Source organism: Salmo salar, chromosome ssa25, assembly GCF_905237065.1.
Source record: "Salmo salar chromosome ssa25, Ssal_v3.1, whole genome shotgun sequence".
Taxonomy (NCBI): Eukaryota; Metazoa; Chordata; class Actinopteri; order Salmoniformes; family Salmonidae; genus Salmo; species Salmo salar.
The window spans coordinates 39,698,251-39,720,683 of NC_059466.1; the positions used below are offsets into that span (position 1 = coordinate 39,698,251).

The 22,433-nt window shown below is 43.4% G+C and overlaps 1 protein-coding gene across 1 annotated transcript; it reads left to right on the forward strand.

Annotated features, from left to right (window-relative positions):
* Positions 1-15,206: 15,206 nt before the first annotated feature.
* LOC123730500 (vegetative cell wall protein gp1-like) lies at positions 15,207-17,264 on the forward strand. Its single transcript, XM_045707440.1, has one exon. It carries the CDS (start codon positions 15,207-15,209, stop codon positions 17,262-17,264), a length of 2,058 nt encoding a protein of 685 aa, XP_045563396.1.
* Positions 17,265-22,433: the final 5,169 nt, after the last annotated feature.

Here is a 22,433-nt window from a genome sequence, read left to right on the forward strand (position 1 = left end):
ATGCTACCACTAGAGGGAAAGCACCGCCAGCATTCAAAAGTGACCAAAACATCAGCCAGGAAGCATAGGAACTGAGAAGTGGTCTGTGGTCCCCACCTGCAGAACCACTCCTTTATTGGGGGTGTCTTGCTAATTGCCTATAATTTCCACCTGTTGTCTATTCCATTTGCACAACAGCATGTGAAATTTATTGTCAATCAGTGTTGCTTCCTAAGTGGACAGTTTGATTTCACAGAAGTGTGATTGACTTGGAGTTACATTGTGTTGTTTAAGTGTTCCCTTTATTTTTTTGAGCAGTATATTTTTGTGGATATCCGAAGTAGGTGAGTAAATTTGCTCTTATACTTTTTGTAATTTGCAAAATTCAGGGGAGAGGGATTTGTGAGAAACTTTTCATACTTCTTTTTTTAAACTGTTTAAACGGGGGTTTTTTGAGACCGGTTATAAACCAAGGTTTGCAGACCCCATCTGTTGCTCTCTTACGTGGTTGAACTAAGGGATAGCAGTGGTGAAATACAGAATTGAAAGATGTGAGAAATGTCTGGTAAGCAGACTCCACAACGGCCTAACTATAAAAAATATCCCTCCAAATATGATTAGTCAACTTTTTAAAGCTCTCACAATTACTTTTGTTAAATATTCTACATTTAATGCTAGTAATCATTCCCTTCTGTTAATTTCCAGCTGCCAAAGAGAAGAGGTAAATTGGAAAGTGGTCAGAAATGTCAGTATGAAGTACACCTGTATTTGCCACATTATTCAAAGAATTTGTAAAAATGTTATCAATAAGGGTGTCAGTTGAACTGATCTCTCTTGTGGGCTGATAGATGAGGGGATACAGAGAGCTGGAGTATAAACTACTCAAAAAGTCAGATGTCAGAGAGTGGTTCTCACTTTTAAATACGTTTATGTTGTAATCACCCAATAGAAAACACATGTTATCTTCATTATGAATCCCAGGTTGTTGCAAGGACATCAATAAAACTAGCAATGTCAGAATCGGGTGGCTGATAGATGCAGCCAATCACCACTTTTTTACCACCAAAAAATGAACTGGAGGGAATTTCAATGAAAAGAGATTCAACATCAATGTTATCCCACGAAAGTGAGAGGTCCTCTCTTACAAATAATTGAAAATGTTTATGAACAAAAATGGACACTACAACTACTGTTGTACAGTGGTGAACAGCATTATAAGGAGACATGTCATAAAGAATGGTTGTCTCGTCAGTCAACCATGTTTCTGAAAGGGCAACGATGGAACATTCATGAGTGAGAGACGACAGATAATGAACAAAGTGGTCATGATTTTTAGGACCACTGCGATTGTTCAAATGAAAGGTATAGAAAAAATAAGCTTGTCTTGGAATTAGATAAAGTGATATACAGGTTGTTAAATTTCTTAACATTATAGTAATCACAAGTGATAGACTCATCTCTGGTTAATTTCAGGAAATTTGAATCTGGATCAACACAATCATTATATGTATCGGTCGCTTTGTTAATATCTAATGGGTTAGACCATGTTATCAGTGTTGGTATCCTTGGCTTCATTAATATCTAATGGGTTAGACCATGTTATCAGTGTTGGTATCCTTGGCTTCATTAATATCTAATGGGTTAGAGACCATGTTATCAGTGTTGGTATCCTTGGCTTCATTAATATCTAATGGGTTAGACCATGTTATCAGTGTTGGTATCCTTGGCTTCATTAATATCTAATGGGTTAGACCATGTTATCAGGGCTGATATCCTTGGCTTCATTAATATCTAATGGGTTAGACCATGTTATCAGTGTTGGTATCCTTGGCTTCATTAATATCTAATGGGTTAGACCATGTTATCAGTGTTGGTATCCTTGGCTTCATTAATATCTAATGGGTTAGACCATGTTATCAGTGTTGGTATCCTTGGCTTCATTAATATCTAATGGGTTAGACCATGTTATCAGTGTTGGTATCCTTGGCTTCATTAATATCTAATGGGTTAGACCATGTTATCAGTGTTGGTATCCTTGGCTTCATTAATATCTAATGGGTTAGAGACCATGTTATCAGTGTTGGTATCCTTGGCTTCATTAATATCTAATGGGTTGAAGACCATGTTATCAGTGTTGGTATCCTTGGCTTCATTAATATCTAATGGGTTAGACCATGTTATCAGTGTTGATATCCTTGGCTTCATTAATATCTAATGGGTTAGACCATATTATCAGGGCTGATATCCTTGGCTTCATTAATATCTAATGGGTTAGACCATGTTATCAGTGTTGGTATCCTTGGCTTCATTAATATCTAATGGGTTAGACCATGTTATCAGTGTTGATATCCTTGGCTTCATTAATATCTAATGGGTTAGACCATGTTATCAGTGTTGGTATCCTTGGCTTCATTAATATCTAATGGGTTAGACCATGTTATCAGTGTTGGTATCCTTGGCTTCATTAATATCTAATGGGTTAAAGACCATGTTATCAGTGTTGATATCCTTGGCTTCATTAATATCTAATGGGTTAGACCATGTTATCAGTGTTGGTATCCTTGGCTTCATTAATATCTAATGGGTTAGACCATGTTATCAGTGTTGATATCCTTGGCTTCATTAATATCTAATGGGTTAGACCATGTTATCAGGGCTGATATCCTTGGCTTCATTAATATCTAATGGGTTAGACCATGTTATCAGTGTTGATATCCTTGGCTTCATTAATATCTAATGGGTTAGACCATGTTATCAGTGTTGATGTTATCAGTGTTGATATCCTTGGCTTCATTAATATCTAATGGGTTAGACCATGTTATCAGTGTTGGTATCCTTGGCTTCATTAATATCTAATGGGTTAGACCATGTTATCAGTGTTGGTATCCTTGGCTTCATTAATATCTAATGGGTTAGACCATGTTATCAGTGTTGGTATCCTTGGCTTCATTAATATCTAATGGGTTGAAGACCATGTTATCAGTGTTGGTATCCTTGGCTTCATTAATATCTAATGGATTAGACCATGTTATCAGTGTTGATATCCTTGGCTTCATTAATATCTAATGGGTTAGACCATGTTATCAGTGTTGGTATCCTTGGCTTCATTAATATCTAATGGGTTGAAGACCATGTTATCAGTGTTGGTATCCTTGGCTTCATTAATATCTAATGGGTTAGACCATGTTATCAGGGCTGATATCCTTGGCTTCATTAATATCTAATGGGTTAGACCATGTTATCAGGGCTGATATCCTTGGCTTCATTAATATCTAATGGGTTAGACCATGTTATCAGTGTTGGTATCCTTGGCTTCATTAATATCTAATGGGTTAGACCATGTTATCAGGGCTGATATCCTTGGCTTCATTAATATCTAATGGGTTAGACCATGTTATCAGTGTTGGTATCCTTGGCTTCATTAATATCTAATGGGTTAGACCATGTTATCAGTGTTGGTATCCTTGGCTTCATTAATATCTAATGGGTTAGACCATGTTATCAGTGTTGATATCCTTGGCTTCATTAATATCTAATGGGTTAGACCATGTTATCAGTGTTGATATCCTTGGCTTCATTAATATCTAATGGGTTAGACCATGTTATCAGTGTTGATGTTATCAGTGTTGATATCCTTGGCTTCATTAATATCTAATGGGTTAGACCATGTTATCAGTGTTGGTATCCTTGGCTTCATTAATATCTAATGGGTTAGACCATGTTATCAGTGTTGATATCCTTGGCTTCATTAATATCTAATGGGTTAAAGACCATGTTATCAGTGTTGGTATCCTTGGCTTCATTAATATCTAATGGGTTAGAGACCATGTTATCAGTGTTGATATCCTTGGCTTCATTAATATCTAATGGGTTAGACCATGTTATCAGTGTTGGTATCCTTGGCTTCATTAATATCTAATGGGTTAGACCATGTTATCAGTGTTGATATCCTTGGCTTCATTAATATCTAATGGGTTAGACCATGTTATCAGGGCTGATATCCTGCTCAACTAAGATAGATACACAGTGGGAATCATCCAGAGAGTGGAACAGAAACATAGAAGTACATGTCTCACATGTCCAATACAACCATACATTTGTGTTAGTTTTATCAATAGGGGTGCACTTCCTGTGGAATGCACATTGACCCAGTCCACATAACACCACCGAATACTTCAGAGGATTATAGCATTTAGAGAAATGTGTGTTTTAGGTCATGAGGTTAGGTGAAACACATGAACAAAGTAGAGTATATATATTTGTGTGTGTGTCAAATCAGTCGACTATTGCGGAGTCACTTGCCATAAGCCTAGGAGAGGGGAGGGTGAATGACCAGCTGATCATACTTCAGGTATGCAATGTAGATCTTGGCCGTCCATCGGGAAGAAAGTACCATTCCTATCCATCCTCTCCAAGTTTCAGTCTTTACGTCTTCAATTCCATGAGATTAAAATGTTATTGCGCCTCGATTGGTTTTCGACGTAGTCTCCTTTTGGAAAATTGCTCCTCCAAACTGTGTTTAGATTCCGTGACATCCTTAAACAGATCACCAACCCTTTTGTAGGTAGAATCCAGAAAGAGTTGCAGGAAGGAAGTTATTTTCCTGTAGATCTATTAAATCTTTATATACCTCTTTTTGTTGATCGAGTAGTTAATGATGTAGTGCTTGATACGCATACCTCTTCCGCACTGCGCCTCGGTAATATTAGCCATGCTACACGCTTAAAAAAAGTGTATTTTTTTGGGCCATGCAACAAGATTGTTGTGAGCTAAAATGAGTTCGCAAACACAACCCACACCCCGCCTCCCGAAAACAAGCTCCGCCAGTGAAATGGCAAACACACAAAAGCAATACACACATGCACCAGTACGATAAACAGAAAGCGGAGAACTTGCGCACTGTATGGATCCTGGCTACACTTTACTTTAACGAGCGGGAGATTGCCAATGTTAGTACTGTGGATACAAGCAGTATTCGGGGCAGTAAGCCAAAACACGGTCAAAGATGCTTGTGAGAGATAGTGGTAGGAGCATTCGCTTGCCCGAGGAACGAGCAGCGTGAGCAGAGTCACTCCGGCGTGTCTGATTTACACAGTCTTTCATCTTCCATTTCATCATGAGACCGTTTCATTATGCAGGGGCAATATCCCTGATCTTACCTGGGCACATAGTGATCTCCTGCTTCTAGGTAGGTTATAAATAATATCTCTCACACACGAATTCACCATAAATGAAACAAAAGGTTCTCAATTTGGGTTTATGATTAATCTCCTCCACCCATTTCTTTCCATATTGCATTATCTGTTGTTTTTTAATAAATCTGTCTCCTTTAATTTGTACAGCTGTTCACAGTCAGACTGTTGGAAAAGGTCAGACATTTCAGTTGCCCAGGCTCCTCCTATGGAGAGATTCCATTGAAAAATGTTTCTGGCTATTCTGGCAATAGGCATATCCAACAATCTATTCCAAAGTCTCACCATACACGCCTTCCATCTCACCTCACAGGGTTCCCAGCCCATGTCCCCAGTTATTGCCAGTATAGGTGCAAACTTGTGGATAACAAAAGAGTATCGCACTGCTCTGTTATGGACAGGTTCGTTTTTGAGATACCTCTTAGCCCACACTCCTGCTGAATAGTCCAGAACAGGACAACCAATGTATTTGAGTGTTTTTGTTTTTCCTATAACTCCCCCAAGAGCTATAGAGAGGGCATATGTTAATCAAAAATTGCTAGTAAACTCAATAATTTCTTCACCAAAACAAAACTGAAAAACACTTCTCTTAGTACCTGGTTTTCTAAAATGCATTATCTGTATTTTTTTTCCATCTTTTGCACCAATTTACTGTACATAATAACATTTTATGCAGGTCTTGTTCAGCTTATGCCATTAAAATAATATAATCAGCATATAAGAGGATACTTAGCATTTCATCATCATATCTTACTCAAATATTTAACTGTTTCATTTACTACTCGGACTATTGACCCTTTTTGCACTAACTCTGCTGCAACTGTTTAATATCTATCCTGTTGCCTAGTCACTTGATTCCTACCTGTATGTACATATCTACAGTATCTCACAAAAGTGAGTACACCCCTCACATTTTTGTAAATATTTGAGTATATATTTTCATGTGACAACACTGAAAAAATGACACTTTGCTACAATGTAAAGTAGTGAGTGTACAGCTTGTATAACAGTGTAAATTTGCTGTCCCCTCAAAATAACTCAACACACAGCCATTAGTGTCTAAACCGCTGGCAACAAAAGTGAGTACACCCCTAAGTGAAAATGTCCAATTTGGGCCCAATTAGCCATTTTCCCTCCCAGGTGTCATGTGACTCGTTAGTGTTACAAGGTCTCAGGTGTGAATGGGGAGCAGGTGTGTTAAATTTGGTGTCATCGCTCTCATACTCCCTTATACTGACTGTTCAACATGGCACCTCATGGCAAAGAACTCTCTGAGGATCTGAAAAAAAGAATTGTTGCTCTGCATAAAGATGGCCTGGGCTATAAGAAGATTGCCAAGACCCTGAAACTGAGCTGCAGCACGGTGGCCAAGACCATTGTTAGGATTGAACTGGCTATTTGTTTGCATAGCCTATATAATATAACGGTGAAGCTATGCTACAATATTAAGTAAGTAAACTACGGATAAATCAACTGCTGAAGACGAGAACTACACCCAGCAACAGGAAGTGCGTCACGAGGCTAGGACCAGCCTGCACGCCAACGATAGGATGAGTAAGTTTAAACCAAGCTCATCCTCCCTCTGACAGGCCAGCAGTGAGCCGGAACTATCTCTGTCAGAGTATTTAAGGATGAATAAAGGATATGTCGTTCTCTTTTCTGTCTGCCCTGCGTGGTGTTACAGTGAGACCGTATATACGAACATCATATTTTCCATTTGTACTATCATTCTATTTACTTAAAGATGAATTAAATAATCATTGCAAAACTAAGTTGCATGGTTTGTTTATATCCTAATATAAGATTCGAATTGACGCGACCCGACACCATACAGCGGTTTCACAGGACAGGTTCCACTCAGAACAGGCCTCGCCATGGTCGACCAAAGAAGTTGAGTGCACGTGCTCAGCGTCATATCCAGAGGTTGTCTTTGGGAAATAGACATATGAGTGCTGCCAGCGTTGCTGCAGAGATTGAAGGGGTGGGGGGTCAGCCTGTCAGAGCTCAGACCATACGCCGCACACTGCATCAAATTGGTCTGCATGGCTGTCGTCCCAGAAGGAAGCCTCTTCTATAGATGATGCACAAGAAAGCCCACAAACAGTTTGCTGAAGACAAGCAGACTAAGGACATGGATTACTGGAACCATGTCCTGTGGTCTGATGAGACCAAGATAAACTTATTTGGTTCAGATGGTGTCAAGCGTGTGTGGCGGCAACCAGGTGAGGAGTACAAAGACAAGTGTGTCTTGCCTACAGTCCAGCATGGTGGTGGGAGTGTCATGGTCTGGGGCTGCATGAGTGCTGCCGGCACTGGGGACCTACAGTTCATTGAGGGAACCATGAATGCCAACATGTACTGTGACATACTGAAGCAGAGCATGATCCCCTCCCTTCGGAGACTGGGCCGCAGGGCAGTATTCCAACATGATAACGACCCCAAACACACCTCCAAGACGACCACTGCCTTGCTAAAGAAGCTGAGGGTAAAGGTGATGGACTGGCCAAGCATGTCTCCAGACCTAAACCCTATTGAGCATCTGTGGGACATCCTCAAACGGAAGGTGGAGGAGTGCAAGGTCTCTAACATCCACCAGCTCCGTGATGTCGTCATGGAGGAGTGGAAGAGGACTCCAGTGGCAACCTGTGAAGCTCTGGTGAACTCCATGCCCAAGAGGGTTAAGGCAGTGCTGGAAAATGATGGTGGCCACACAAAATATTGACACTTTGGGCCCAATTTGGATATTTTCACTTAGTGGTGTACTCACTTTTGTTGCCAGCGGTTTAGACAATAATGGCTGTGTGTTGTGTTATTTTGAGGGGACAGCAAATTTACACTGTTATACAAGCTGTACACTCACTACTTTACATTGTAGCAAAGCGTCATTTCTTCAGTGTTGTTACATGAGAAGATGTACTCAAATATTTACAAAAATGTGAGGGGTGTACTCACTTTTGTGAGATACTGTACCTCAATTACTTTGTACCCCGGCACATCTACTCTGTACTGTTACCCTGTGTATATAGCCAAGTTATTTCTTGCAGTGCAGGTTAGATTGAATGGAGTCCTGAGTGCCTCCCCGGTCTCCCTGTGTCCTAGCATGAATGTCATCTTCAAACAGTCTTTTATGTGAGTGGCTAACTCTTCACCAGCCAGAGAATAGAGGGAGAGAGCAGGCGATTCATTCCCCAGCCGACCAAATAGGAGTCTAATTAATGTAGGGCTAGGAGCTTGCTTTTGAAACAACAGGGCCGCAGAATGAAAGGGATGCCCGTTGTTTTATTCTGACGAGACAGTGGCCTTTATCTAGTGATAATACATAATGTTATCAGCATCAGAACTGTCTTTCTGTAATCAAAAGGTCATACAACCTGGTCCTAACAGCATCTACTTGAAAGCTAAAAACCCATTGGATCTCTAAAGAATGGGCTGGATGAAAGAGAACTGAATTGATGAGGTTTGGTGTGTGGGTGGGGGCGGCGGGGGGCGGGTTTGGGGGAGGATAATGGGAATGGGTGGTTGTGGATATTAGAACATACAAAAGACACCATGAATAAAGTAATGGTAAGACAAGGTAGAGGAAGGGGAGGAGGAGGGAGAGCGAGATATGAGAGGGTTAAGGATGGTAGATGTCTCCCTCTTGCACAGCGATACTGACTCTGAGTTTGCTTCTGTCTATTTGAGCTGGAATAATTAGATGCATCATTTAATTAACAAGAAAGAAATTAATCAAATTCACAATTTCATAACTGGTGATACACAAAGTTTGTCTGTGATGATTTTAATTGGTCCTTACCCAACGATGTTGAGAGCTGAATACATATTTGGGGAATTAGATATAAAATATGAAACATTTAGCTGAAGAGCTCTAAACAATTTTCTTTGAAGAATTTGACCCTGGGTCAGATATTTGTTCTTCACTCTAGTGGCTAGGTTTTGGATTAGAGTAGGGAAATCCGATGTAAGGGCAGCAACTTTAATGAACATAAAGCATGACAGTCCAGCATATTGCACTCTGTTGGGCATCTGTGCATTAGCTCTGGTAATGACTTAAATGGTGGAGCAGCTATGGCTCGTTTGATAGAGAGAGAGAGAATGGGGTGGGGGCATGTAGTCTAATTAGGGAATGACTTAGAAACAGGTCCCCGTGACCCCATCATATTAGCCTTAGCTTGTCTGGCTATTAGTGATTTCCCCTGGCCACTCCACCAGACTGGTACAGGGCTGATAGGCTATGTTGTCCCCAATCAATACCTACAGTGTCATTATCATTAAGACCAGTTATCAGAGCCAATCATTTATTAGTGGTCTAATACTGCTGTTGATATGCCTCAACCACAAATCAATGGAAAAAGATAAGCACTGATGAAATTAGACGGTGCCCATTTTCCCCATTCATTTAGTAATGAGGCATACAGCTGGATCTACACAATACAGGTGGACACTAAACATTACACCATTCTCCAGGTTCAATAACGTCTGAAAATGTCAATTTTTGGAGTGAACTCTCATTTAATCCCGCGATGACATTAATGCCTTGTAGCAGTTCATCGTCCGATAGCGACAGTATTTCGGAGTAAAGTAGTCAAAGGTTAATCCATCCAAAGTTTTAGAGTCATCCTCCATGTACATAAAGGAAAATAAAAACCTCTATAGTAAGTTTCTCTCTTTATCAAGACGTGATCAAAGACAGCCTAGACTCTAAATAATACATTAATGCCCATCTAACAAACTATAGTTTTGGCAACTCGGTTAGGACATCTACTTTGTGCATGACACAAGTAATTTTTCCAACAATTGTTTACAGACAGATTATTTCACTTATAATTCACTGGATCACAATTCCAGTGGGTCAGAAGTTTACATACACTAAGTTGACTGTGCCTTTAAACAGCTTGAACAATTCCAGAAAATTACGTCATGGCTTTAGAAGCTTCTGATAGGCTAATTGACCTCATTTGAGCCAATTGGAGGTGTACCTGTGGATGTATTTCAAGGCCTACCTTCAAACTCAGTGCCTCTTTGCTTGACATCATGAGAAAATCTAAAGAAATCAGCCAAGACCTCAGAATAAAAAATGTAGACCTCCACAAGTCTGGTTCATTCTTGGGAGCAATTTCCAAACGACTGAAAGTACCACGTTCATCTGTACAAACAATAGTACGCAAGTATAAACACCATGGGACCACGCAGCCGTCATATTACTCAGGAAGGAGATGAGTTCTGTCCCCTAGAGATGAACGTACTTTGGTCCGAAAAGTGCAAATCAATCCCAGAACAACAGCAAAGGACCTTGTGAAGATGCTGGAGGAAACGGGTACAAAAGTATCTATATCCACAGTAAAACGAGTCCTATATCAACATAACCTGAGAGGCCGCTCAGCAAGGAAGAAGCCACTGCTCCAAAACCGCCATAAAAAAGCCAGACTACAGTTTGCAACTGCACATGGGGACAAAGATCGCACTTTTTGGAGAAATGTCCTCTTGTCTGATGAAACAAAAATAGAACTGTTTGGCCATAATGACCGTCGTTATGTTTGGAGGAAAAAGGGGGAGGTTTGCAAGCTGAAGAACACCAATCCAACCGTGAAGCACGGGTGTGGCAGCATCATGTTGCGGTGGTGCTTTGCTGCAGGAGGGACTGGTGCACTTCACAAAATAGATGGCATCATGAGGGAGGAAAATTATGTGGATATATTGAAGCAACAGCTCAAGACATCAGTCAGGAAGTTAAAGCTTGGTCTCAAATGGGTCTTCCAAATAGACAATGACCCCAAGCATACTTCCAAAGTTGTGGCAAAGTTGTGGCAAAGTCAAGGTATTGGAGTGGCCATCACAAAGCCCTGACCTCAATTCTATAGAAAATTTGTGGGCAGAACTGAAAAAAGTGTGTGCGAGCAAGGAGCCCTACAATCCTGACTCAGTTACACCAGCTCTGTCAGGAGGAATGGGCCAAAATTCACCCAACTTATTGTGGGAAGCTTGTGGAAGGCTACCTGAAACGTTTGACTCAAGTTAACAATTTAGAAGCAATGCTACCAAATACTAATTGAGTGTATGTAAACTTCTGACCCATTGGGAATGTGATGAAAGAAATAAAAGCTGAAATAAATCATTCTCTCTACTATTATTCTGACATTTCACATTCTTAAAATAAAGTGATGATCCTAACTGACCTAAGACAGGGAATTTTTACTAGGATTAAATGTCAGGAATTGTGAAAAACGGAGTTTAAATATATTTGGTTAAGGTGTATGTAAACTTCCGACTTCAACTGTATATGTACCCCCACACACACTGGGACAGTAGACAGGGGGTTCTAACACTTCCTCCTTACCCCTTCATCTGAGAGCTCAGCTGGGCTGTCTGCATGGAGCCGTAGTGGGGATATAGCTCTGGATGACTCAGAGTTCTCACTGCATTTCCCCAAGGACAATCCTGGGAGTGAGGGGACACTGCCTGCAACCAGTCCAGTACGATGCAGTCTTGGATGTTAGTCACATACTGTACAGAGAAAAGTTGGATACATAGTGAAGTGTAATGCTATTTAACAGGCACGATAATGAGCTGGAGTAGGGCTTATGTCTCTGTTAATTAAGAGTGCTTTGTAATGTGACGTGAATAGAAAGAGAGTAACCTTTTTTTTAACTAGGCAAGTCAGTTAAGAACAAATTATTATTCTCTACACCGGCCAAACCCAGACAACACTGGGCCAATGGTGCACCGCACTATGAGACTACCAATCACAGCCAGTTGTAATACAGCCTGGATTTGAACCAGGGTGTCTGTAGTGATGCCTCTAGCACTGAGATGCAGTGCCTTAGAGCGCTGCGCTACTTGGGAGCACAAGAGAAAGAGAGCAGTAGAAAGAGTGAGAGAGGTGAAAATATACATCAATCATTTAGCGACCACTAAAAGCTAGCCTTCTGCTAATCAGCTGTCCCCTGTCTCCTCCAGGCAAAGCTTTATTGGCCTGTTAGCTTGTCGGCACATACATCTATTAGACCTATTATATTGACTCTGTTGAATCTTTCCCGAGATAGCAGAGCGGTACAGAGCAATCATGCCAAAAATAAAAATGAAAATGACATTTTATTGGTAACATGCTTTGTAAACAGGTTTAGACTAACAGTGAAGAGCTTACTTACGGGCCCTTCCCAACAATGCAGAGAGACATTCTTTTTTTTAAGAAAGAGAACACAAGGAATAAATACACAATGAGTAAGGATAACTTGGCACTATACACGAGGTACCAGTACCGAGTCCATGATAACTTGGCTATATACACAAGGTACCAGTACTGAGTCCATGATAACTTGGTTATATACACGAGGTACCAGTACTGAGTCCATGATAACTTGGTTATATACACGAGGTACCAGTACTGAGTCCATGATAACTTGGTTATATACACGGGGTACCAGTACTGAGTCCATGATAACTTGGCTATATACACAAGGTACCAGTACTGAGTCCATGATAACTTGGCTATATACACGAGGTACCAGTACTGAGTCCATGATAACTTGGTTATATACACGAGGTACCAGTACTGAGTCCATGATAACTTGGTTATATACACGGGGTACCAGTACTGAGTCCATGATAACTTGGCTATATACACAAGGTACCAGTACTGAGTCCATGATAACTTGGCTATATACACGAGGTACCAGTACTGAGTCCATGATAACTTGGCTATATACACGAGGTACCAGTACTGAGTCCATGATAACTTGGTTATATACACGAGGTACCAGTACTGAGTCCATGATAACTTGGCTATATACACGAGGTACCAGTACTGAGTCCATGATAACTTGGTTATATACACGAGGTACCAGTACTGAGTCCATGATAACTTGGTTATATACACGAGGTACCAGTACTGAGTCCATGATAACTTGGCTATATACACGAGGTACCAGTACTGAGTCCATGATAACTTGGCTATATACACGAGGTACCAGTACTGAGTCCATGATAACTTGGTTATATACACGAGGTACCAGTACTGAGTCCATGATAACTTGGCTATATACACGAGGTACCAGTACTGAGTCCATGATAACTTGGCTATATACACGAGGTACCAGTACTGAGTCCATGATAACTTGGCTATATACACGAGGTACCAGTACTGAGTCCATGATAACTTGGCTATATACACGAGGTACCAGTACTGAGTCCATGATAACTTGGCTATATACACGAGGTACCAGTACTGAGTCCATGATAACTTGGCTATATACACGAGGTACCAGTACCGAGTCCATGATAACTTGGCTATATACACAAGGTACCAGTACCGAGTCCATGATAACTTGGCTATATACACGAGGTACCAGTACTGAGTCCATGATAACTTGGCTATATACATAAGGTACCAGTACCGAGTCCATGATAACTTGGCTATATACACGAGGTACCAGTACTGAGTCCATGATAACTTGGCTATATACACGAGGTACCAGTACTGAGTCCATGATAACTTGGCTATATACACGAGGTACCAGTACTGAGTCCATGATAACTTGGCTATAAACACGAGGTACCAGTACTGAGTCCATGATAACTTGGCTATATACACGAGGTACCAGTACTGAGTCCATGATAACTTGGCTATATACACAAGGTACCAGTACTGAGTCCATGATAACTTGGCTATAAACACAAGGTACCAGTACTGAGTCCATGATAACTTGGCTATATACACAAGGTACCAGTACTGAGTCCATGATAACTTGGTTATATACACATGGTACCAGTACTGAGTCCATGATAACTTGGCTATATACACAAGGTACCAGTACTGAGTCCATGATAACTTGGTTATGTACACGAGGTACCTGTACTGAATGTGTAAGGGAACGAGGTAGATCTGTAGATAGATAATAAGCAGTAGCAGCAGTGTATGTGATGAGTTAAAAGAGTTAGTGCAAAGGGGGTCATTGCAGATAGTTAAATAGTTAACCAAATAGATACCCAGACTAACTATTTATCAGTCTTATAGCTTGGAGGTAGAAGCTGTTCTGGGTCCTGTTGATTCCAGACTTCGGTACAGCTTGCGGTGCGGTAACAGAGAGCACGGTCTTTGACTTGGGTGGCTGGAGTATTTGACCATTTTTATTGATCTGCATTTGGTTAGCCACACTCCCTATAGGCCTACGAAGTTCTCTGTAATGTTTTTCTGTGAAGATGCTTTCTTGGCTCTACGTATGACAGTTTCTACAAAATGTGGCACTTATTCAACTATCCCTAATTGAAGAATGACCTGGCTTTCTTTTCACTATGAACTTTCCTCACAGCTTGTCAATACAATGAATGAAAGGGTATTGGTCTACTTTTAATAATGGAAATGCTGACGACTACAGAAATACAGAGAGCTCCTCTGGACTCCCATTGCTCTGTGATAAAGACTGAGCTTGTTCCTCTGGCTCCAAGACTAGTCATGTGGATAATTGCCTCTCACTGCTATGGGACGGAGAACGCACCCGTGTGAATATAAAGGAGAGGCCTTTTTAATAAGAAACTGTCCAAACAATACAGCTCCATTCTGTTGTTATATCCGTGGTCACAGAGAAGCTCCAGACATTACGGAGTGGGGCTGGGGCTGACGAGGAAGGTGTGGTCTATGTTCTACCCAACAAGATAGCAATTACCCTAGGAGCATGAAGGTGAGAGAATGAAGAGAGAGGAAAGAGAGAGAGAGCGAGACAGACAGACAGACAGAGAGAGAGAAAGGGATAAATAGAGAGAGACTAAGTGGGGCTAACGGCTAAGTGGTCACAGTAAATGTCCCATCGGTAGAAGACAATGAAAGGACTCGAAGGAGAGAGAGATATAACAGGCTAATAGCCAGAGAGTTAATGTCAATGTGTCATTGATCTGTGAGGCAGAGGAGGACAGCAGCTCTGCTCTTATTGATCATCCCAAAGCCAAGGTCAGAATTAGCCTCACACCTCGGAGACTGACCCATACTGTCCCCTGCCACCTTGGCCTTGGCCTGAGGAAACAATCTGACCGTTGACCACTATGGTTCTCCCATATGTGACCTTTGCTGGGTGGTGTTTTACTGGCTTCAGTTGCATCACCCCCTCTCCGACTTCCATCCCCAACACAGCCCCACCTCCCCCCTCTCCGTCTTCCATCCCCAACACAGCCCCACCTCCCCCCTCTCTGTCTTCCATCCCCAACACAGCCCCACCTCCCCCCTCTCCGTCTTCCATCCCCAACACAGCCCCACCTCCCACCTCCCCCCTCTCCGTCTTCCATCCCCAACACAGCCCCACCTCCTCCCTCTCCGTCTTCCATCCCCAACACAGCCCCACCTCCCCCCTCTCCGTCTTCCATCCCCAACACAGCCCCACCTCCCCCCTCTCCGTCTTCCATCCCCAACACAGCCCCACCTCCCCCTCTCCGTCTTCCATCCCCAACACAGCCCCACCTCCCCCCTCTCCGACTTCCATCCCCAACACAGCCCCACCTCCCCCCTCTCCGACTTCCATCCCCAACACAGCCCCACCTCCCCCCTCTCCGTCTTCCATCCCCAACACAGCCCCACCTCCCACCTCCCCCCTCTCCGTCTTCCATCCCCAACACAGCCCCACCTCCCCCTCTCCGTCTTCCATCCCCAACACAGCCCCACCTCCCCCCTCTCAGCCCCACCTCCCCCCTCTCAGCCCCACCTCCCCCCCTCTCCGTCTTCCATCCCCAACACAGCCCCACCTCCCCCTCTCCGTCTTCCATCCCCAACACAGCCCCACCTCCCCCTCTCCGACTTCCATCCCCAACACAGCCCCACCTCCCCCTTCTCCGTCTTCTATCCCCAACACAGCCCCACCTCCCCCCTCTCCGTCTTCCATCCTCACCCCAGCCCCACCTCCCCGTTATCCATCCTCACCCCAGCCCAACCTCCCACCTCCCCCCTCTCCGTCTTCCATCCTCACCCCAGCCCCACCTCCCCCCTCTCCGACTTCCATCCCCAACACAGCCCCACCTCCCCCTCTCCGTCTTCCATCCCCAATACAGCCCCACCTCCCCCCTCTCCGTCTTCCATCCCCAACACAGCCCCACCTTCCCCTCTCTGTCTTCCATCCCCAACACAGCCCCACCTCCCCTTCTCCACCTTCCATCCTCACCCCAGCCCAACCTCCCACCTCCCCCCTCTCCGTCTTTCATCCTCACCCCAGCCCCACCTCCCTGTCTTCCATCCTCACCCCAGCCCCACCTCCCACCTCCCCCCTCTCCGTCTTCCATCCTCACCCCAGCCCCACCTCCCCCTCTCCGTCTTCCATCCCCAACACAGCCCCACCTCCCCCCTCTCCGTCTTTCATCCTCACCCCAGCCCCACCTCCCCGTTTTCCATCCTCACCCCAGCCCAACCTCCCACCTCCCCCCTCTCCGTCTTCCTTCCTCACCCCAGCCCCACCTCCCCCCTCTCCGTCTACCATCCCCAACACAGCCCCCCTCCCCCTCTCCGACTTCCATCCCCAACACAGCCCCACCTCCCACCTCCCCCCTCTCCGTCTTCCATCCCCAACACAGCCCCACCTCCCCCTCTCTGTCTTCCATCCCCAACACAGCCCCACCTCCCCCCTCTCTGTCTTCCATCCCCAACACAGCCCCACCTCCCACCTCCCCCTCTCTGTCTTCCATCCCCAACACAGCCCCACCTCCCCCCTCTCCGTCTTCCATCCCCAACACAGCCCCACCTCCCCCCTCTCTGTCTTCTATCCCCAACACAGCCCCACCTCCCCCCCTCTCCGTCTTCCATCCCCAACACAGCCCCACCTCCCCCCTCTCCGTCTTCCATCCCCAACACAGCCCCACCTCCCACCTCCCCCCTCTCTGTCTTCCATCCCCAACACAGCCCCACCTCCCCCCTCTCAGCCCCACCTCCCCCTCTCCGTATTCCATCCCCAACACAGCCCCACCTCCCCCTCTCCGTCTTCCATCCCCAATACAGCCCCACTTCCCCCCTCTCCGTCTTCCATCCCCAACAGGGCTTCAGAGAAACATGCTATCCCTAGGCTTGAGTTCTGCATCGTAGCATGCCTTTATATTTACAGACATAGAGAGGGAGAAAGGTAGAGAAGGAGAAACAGGGAGAGGTGTAGGGAGAGTAAGAACGTGGCATATTGTAACGGTCTTGAGAGGGAGTCATAGGCTGCTGGGTAGTATTGATCTAGTGATTTAATTATGAGCATGCACAACACACACACACAGGATGTAGTGGATGATGGATCGCAGTATTAGGCAGCTCTGACAGTTCTGCTCCCCATATTGCTGTAAAGGATCAAGTGCTGCTCAACACTTCATTCTGCGTAGTATGGGTAATCACAGACAGACAGACAGACAGACAGACAGACAGACAGACAGACAGACAGACAGACAGACAGACAGACAGACAGACAGATTAATTTACTTTGTTTAGAAATCACAGTTCCAATACTTCTACACTAAACAGTTATTGCATCATGGGACATAGCTCCATGTCCTATCAGATGGCTGCCAGATGTCCATTTATGACTGTTTCAAATCTCCATCTCATTTCCAGGCTATGCATATTTCCAGATCTGACTGCCTTTCAAGTATGGTAGAAAATCTCCCCTAATGTTTTTACATGAGGGAACTAAACATGCGATTCTCTCGAAATTTCTGTATTGCGTGACATAAATTTGAAGATAGACATTTATTTCCCCATCCATGGAAATGTATGGATATTAGTGCATTAGGGATGTGGCCAGGGAACAGGATTATACATGCAATGTCATTACAATAATCCCATTCAACCACATCAATTTCCTCTCTACTATTGGTGATTGGACGCAAGTCCAGACATGATCAATAGGTCTTCAGACAAGGTCAAAGGAGAGAGGTCGTGGTCACTGTGTGCGTGTAGGTGTGTGTGTGTGTGTGTAGACAGGGACTTTAATGCAGAATCAGGATCGAAACAAAAAGGTACCCCTGCCCCCCTCCAAACATCAATAACATCCTTTCAACAGATAATTCTTTTTTTTCTGCAGACCACCTGAGCCTACCATAAACCAAGAAGGGAACATGTTAAGAGATTCTTCAGTACTTTTGTACACTTTTTAGCCAGTAGTTCTGAAAGTAGAGCTCACGAGCCAAAAGTGGTCCCTGAAAATTGCATACTACGTCACATACTGTATGTGCACCAAGTCATTGCTCTCTCTCTCGCTTTGCTGTTTGTGCATCTTGCTAGCTGTCACTCAAATGGGAAGGGGATGAAGCTCATTGGCTAGAACTCGAATTGCTAGGGGGCTGGCCCACGTGGGAAAAAATGCCACAGCGCAGCTTCCAGGAAAAGAGTTGCTTTCAATCTAGGGATTTCATGGCTAACAGGTTAAACAGGTATTTTGCTCATAGATTATGCATGTATGAACTACACATTGACAAATCCATCCCAAAGCGGAAGGTTTAAAAAATACTTAGTCACCAAAGTTCTGGAGCATGTCTTTAACCTTCCTGGGATGGGGGTTCCGTTAGCGGAACACCTGGCCTACAGCCAGTGAAATTGCAGGGCGCCAAATTGAAACAACAGAAATCTCATAATTAAAATTCCTCAAACATACAAGTATTATATACCATTTTAAAGATAAACTTCTCGTTAATCCAACCACAGTGCCCGATTTCAAAAAGGCTTTATGGTGAAAGCACACCATGTGATTAGGTTAGGTCAGCGCCTAGCCACAAAAAACCATACAGCCATTTTCCAAAGAAGGAGAGGTGTCACAAAAGTCAGAAACAGCGTTAAAATTAATCACTAACCTTTGATGATCTTCATCTGATGGCACTCCCAGGTCTCCATATTAGACAATAAATGTTTGTTTTGTTCGATAAAGTTAATCTTTACGTCCAAATACCTCCTTTTTGTTCACGCGTTTAGTCCAGTAATCCAAATGCACAAAGCGCGGGCACAAAGTTTAGACGAAAAGTCAAAAAAGTTCCATTTGAGTTCATAGAAACATGTCAAACGATGTTTATAATCAATCCTTAGGGTGTTTTTATCATAAATATTCAATAATGTTTCAATCAGACAATACTGTTTTCATTAGAAAGGAAAGGGAATGGAGCTTGCGCCCACGGCCACGCGCGTGACTAAACTAAAGGCTTTCACCTGGGCCGTCTGCTTAGAGTGCTCTTATTCGCTCCCGTTTCACAATAAAAGCCTGAAACAACTTCTAAAGACTGTTGACATCTAGTGGAAGCCTTAGGGAGTGCAATCTTACCCCACAGACACTGGATATTCGATAGGCATTCACTTGAAAACCACAAACCTCAGAATTCCCACTTCCTGGTTTGATTTTTCTCAGGTTTTTGCCTGCCACATGAGTTCTGTTATACTCACAGACATTATGTTAACGGTTTTGGGAACTTTAGAGTGTTTTCTATCCAAATCTAGTAATTATATGCATATTCTAGCTTCTGGGCCTGAGTAACAGGCAGTTTACTCTTGGCATGCTTTTCATGCAAACTTCCCAATGCTGCCCCCCATCCCTAAAGAGTTTAAGAAGGGAGGGATCAATAAAAGCTTCCTTGACTTCAAAAGCAACTACAGGGGAGAAAATGTAGCTACTTTTCAGGCAGTTTAATGTTTGTAGGCATTGGGATGATTTTACTCAGATCTTCTTCTGCTGTGGTTCTGCACTGCTTCCAATCCCTACACCTGGTTGTTGATAACCAGAGCTTATCTTCTAATTAGATGCATGCAGATAAGATCAGATGCCTCAAATCATCTATGGCAACATCGTGACACACCTGCATCTCTGTGGGGACTCCACCATCACAACTTCCTTGATAACGAGCTGAGGCAGGGTTTCATTTTTCTGCTAATTGTCTTCTAATTCCATCCTGTCATGTTCGAGCCTCCACACTAAAGTTCACAGCCAGAGACCCATCTTCTTCTTATTCTTGGAGTCTACATTTTCTGGTTATTGCCTTTATCAATCTCCTAGAGCACAGAACAAAGCAGCCTATGTTCAAACACCAGTTACTCTCTCATCTCCTGAGACATCAGCCTAAGCCTAATTGGATTTAAATGAACTCCAAATTTCCCTTTGTTACGGCAAATAACACGCAACGCTTTTTAATTAAGATGCCCATGCTTTCCCACGTGGAAGGGACCGCAGACGCTTTCATGTTCCACTCTTCAAACATCAACTGGAGAGAGACAGAGCCAGAATGGCGGATGGGCCTGCCCACTGTCTGGTCCAGCGGGGGGCTCTATCGGGAGGGGAAGATCGGTTAATTAAGATCCTGGTTCTGATCTGATAGATCAGTGGCTCTACGTTCTAGGGGGATTATGTGTTCTGTGTTACACTTCATGGGAAGGAATAGGCTAACAAAGACCACGTTTCCCTCATCTATCGCCTATCTATCTGATCTAACCCTGGTTGGGTTACCATGTGCTGGGCTCCGTATACTGGGAGGGAGATGAGTGTGGGATGTGTGTAAGTCTCATATCGCAGGTGGACGTTAGATAGAGACGGAGAACATAGATCCTACTGATTCTACTAATCACCTGCTTATCAGGACTGTGATTAGTTGAATGAAGTGTGTTGGTGCTGGGTTGGAACAAAAGCCTGCATACTGGGTACTACAGAACGTAATAGAGCAACACATTAGTGTTTATTGATGCTTCACATGGACATCATGAAAAACCCTATGTCAAGCTGAGAGTTTCTATTGTAATGATCTGGGGGGAAAAAAGCAGTTTCCCACCTACAATGTGCCATGACAGGTAATGAGACAACAGGCAGAGACAACTTCCATTCCCCACACTCATACAAATAGAGAATAATTGTTACGTCACTCGTTATACAAAGGGGAAACACAGTTCTATAATTGAATAGGACCCTGGACAACAGTTGCCTTATCAGTGAAATGGAGAGAAGCACTCATGATCAAGGCTTCAATGGATTATAGTTAAGTGTCTGTTAATTACATTTCAACACTTCATTCAATAACATTGGTTCTCTTATTGGCTTTTCCTCTGTTTGTGGCCCAGCAGACCAGAAGAAAGGCTAACTGTTTAGCCTATGGTAGCAATTTAGGGGGTATAGTCAGGGGTCAAATTGGGAATGCAGAGGCGGGGGACGCTTACTTGGAGGGGTTAGGGTAAGGTTGAAAATAGGGTGTTGCTAAGATTAGGGTTAGGGTTGAAACAGGATGTAGACATTAAGCTAGGGTTAGGCATGAAGCTAGAATTAGACATGAAGCTAGAGTTAGGGTTAGACATGGAGCTAGGGTTAGACATGAAGCTAGAGTTAGGGTTAGACATGGAGCTAGGGTTAGACATGAAGCTAGAGTTAGGGTTAGACATGGAGCTAGGGTTAGACATGAAGCTAGGTTTAGGCATGAAGCTAGAATTAGATATGAAGCTAGGATTAGACATGAAGCTAGGGTTAGACATGAACCTAGGTTTGGACATGAGGCAAGGTTTAGATATGAAGCTAGGTTTAGACAGTTTAGACATGAAGCTAGGGTTAGACATGAGGCAAGGTTTAGATATGAAGCTAGGTTTAGACAGTTTAGACATGAAGCTAGGGTTAGACATGGAGATAGGGTTAGACATGGAGCTAGTGTTAGACATGAAGCTAGGGTTATACATGAAGGTAAGGTTAGGGTTAGGGTTAGACATGAAGTTAGGGTTAGACATGAAGCTAGGATTAGGCATGAAGCAGGATTAGACATGAAGCTAGGATTTAGACATGAGGCTAGGTTTAGACATGAAGCTAGGCTTAGACATGAAGCTAGGGTTAGACATGAAGCTAAGGTTAGGGTTAGGGTTAGACATGAAGTTAGGGTTAGACATGAAGCTAGGATTAGGCATGAAGCAGGATAAGACATGAAGCTAGTGTTAGGCATGAAGCTAGTGTTAGACATGAAGCTAGGTTTGATATGAAGCTAGTCTTACACATGAAGCTAGGGTTAGACATAAAGCTAGGCTTAGACATGAAGCTAGGGTTAGGCATGAAGCTAGGTTAGACATAAAGCTACGGTTAGGGTTAGGGTTAGACATGGAGCTAGGGTTAGACATGGAGCTAGGGTTAGGCATGAAGCTAGGCTTAGACATGAAGCTAGGATTAGACATGAAGCTAGGGTTAGGCATGAAGCTAGATTTAGACATGAAGCTAGGTTAGACATGAAGCTAGGAATAGACATGAAGCTAGGTTTAGACATGAAACTAGGTTTAGATATGAAGCTAGGTTTAGACATGAAGCTAGGTATGACATG

Excerpts from the sequence above, each read along its gene's own strand:
- LOC123730500 (XM_045707440.1), top strand. The coding sequence starts at position 15,207 with ATGGTTCTCCCATATGTGACCTTTGCTGGGTGGTGTTTTACTGGCTTC.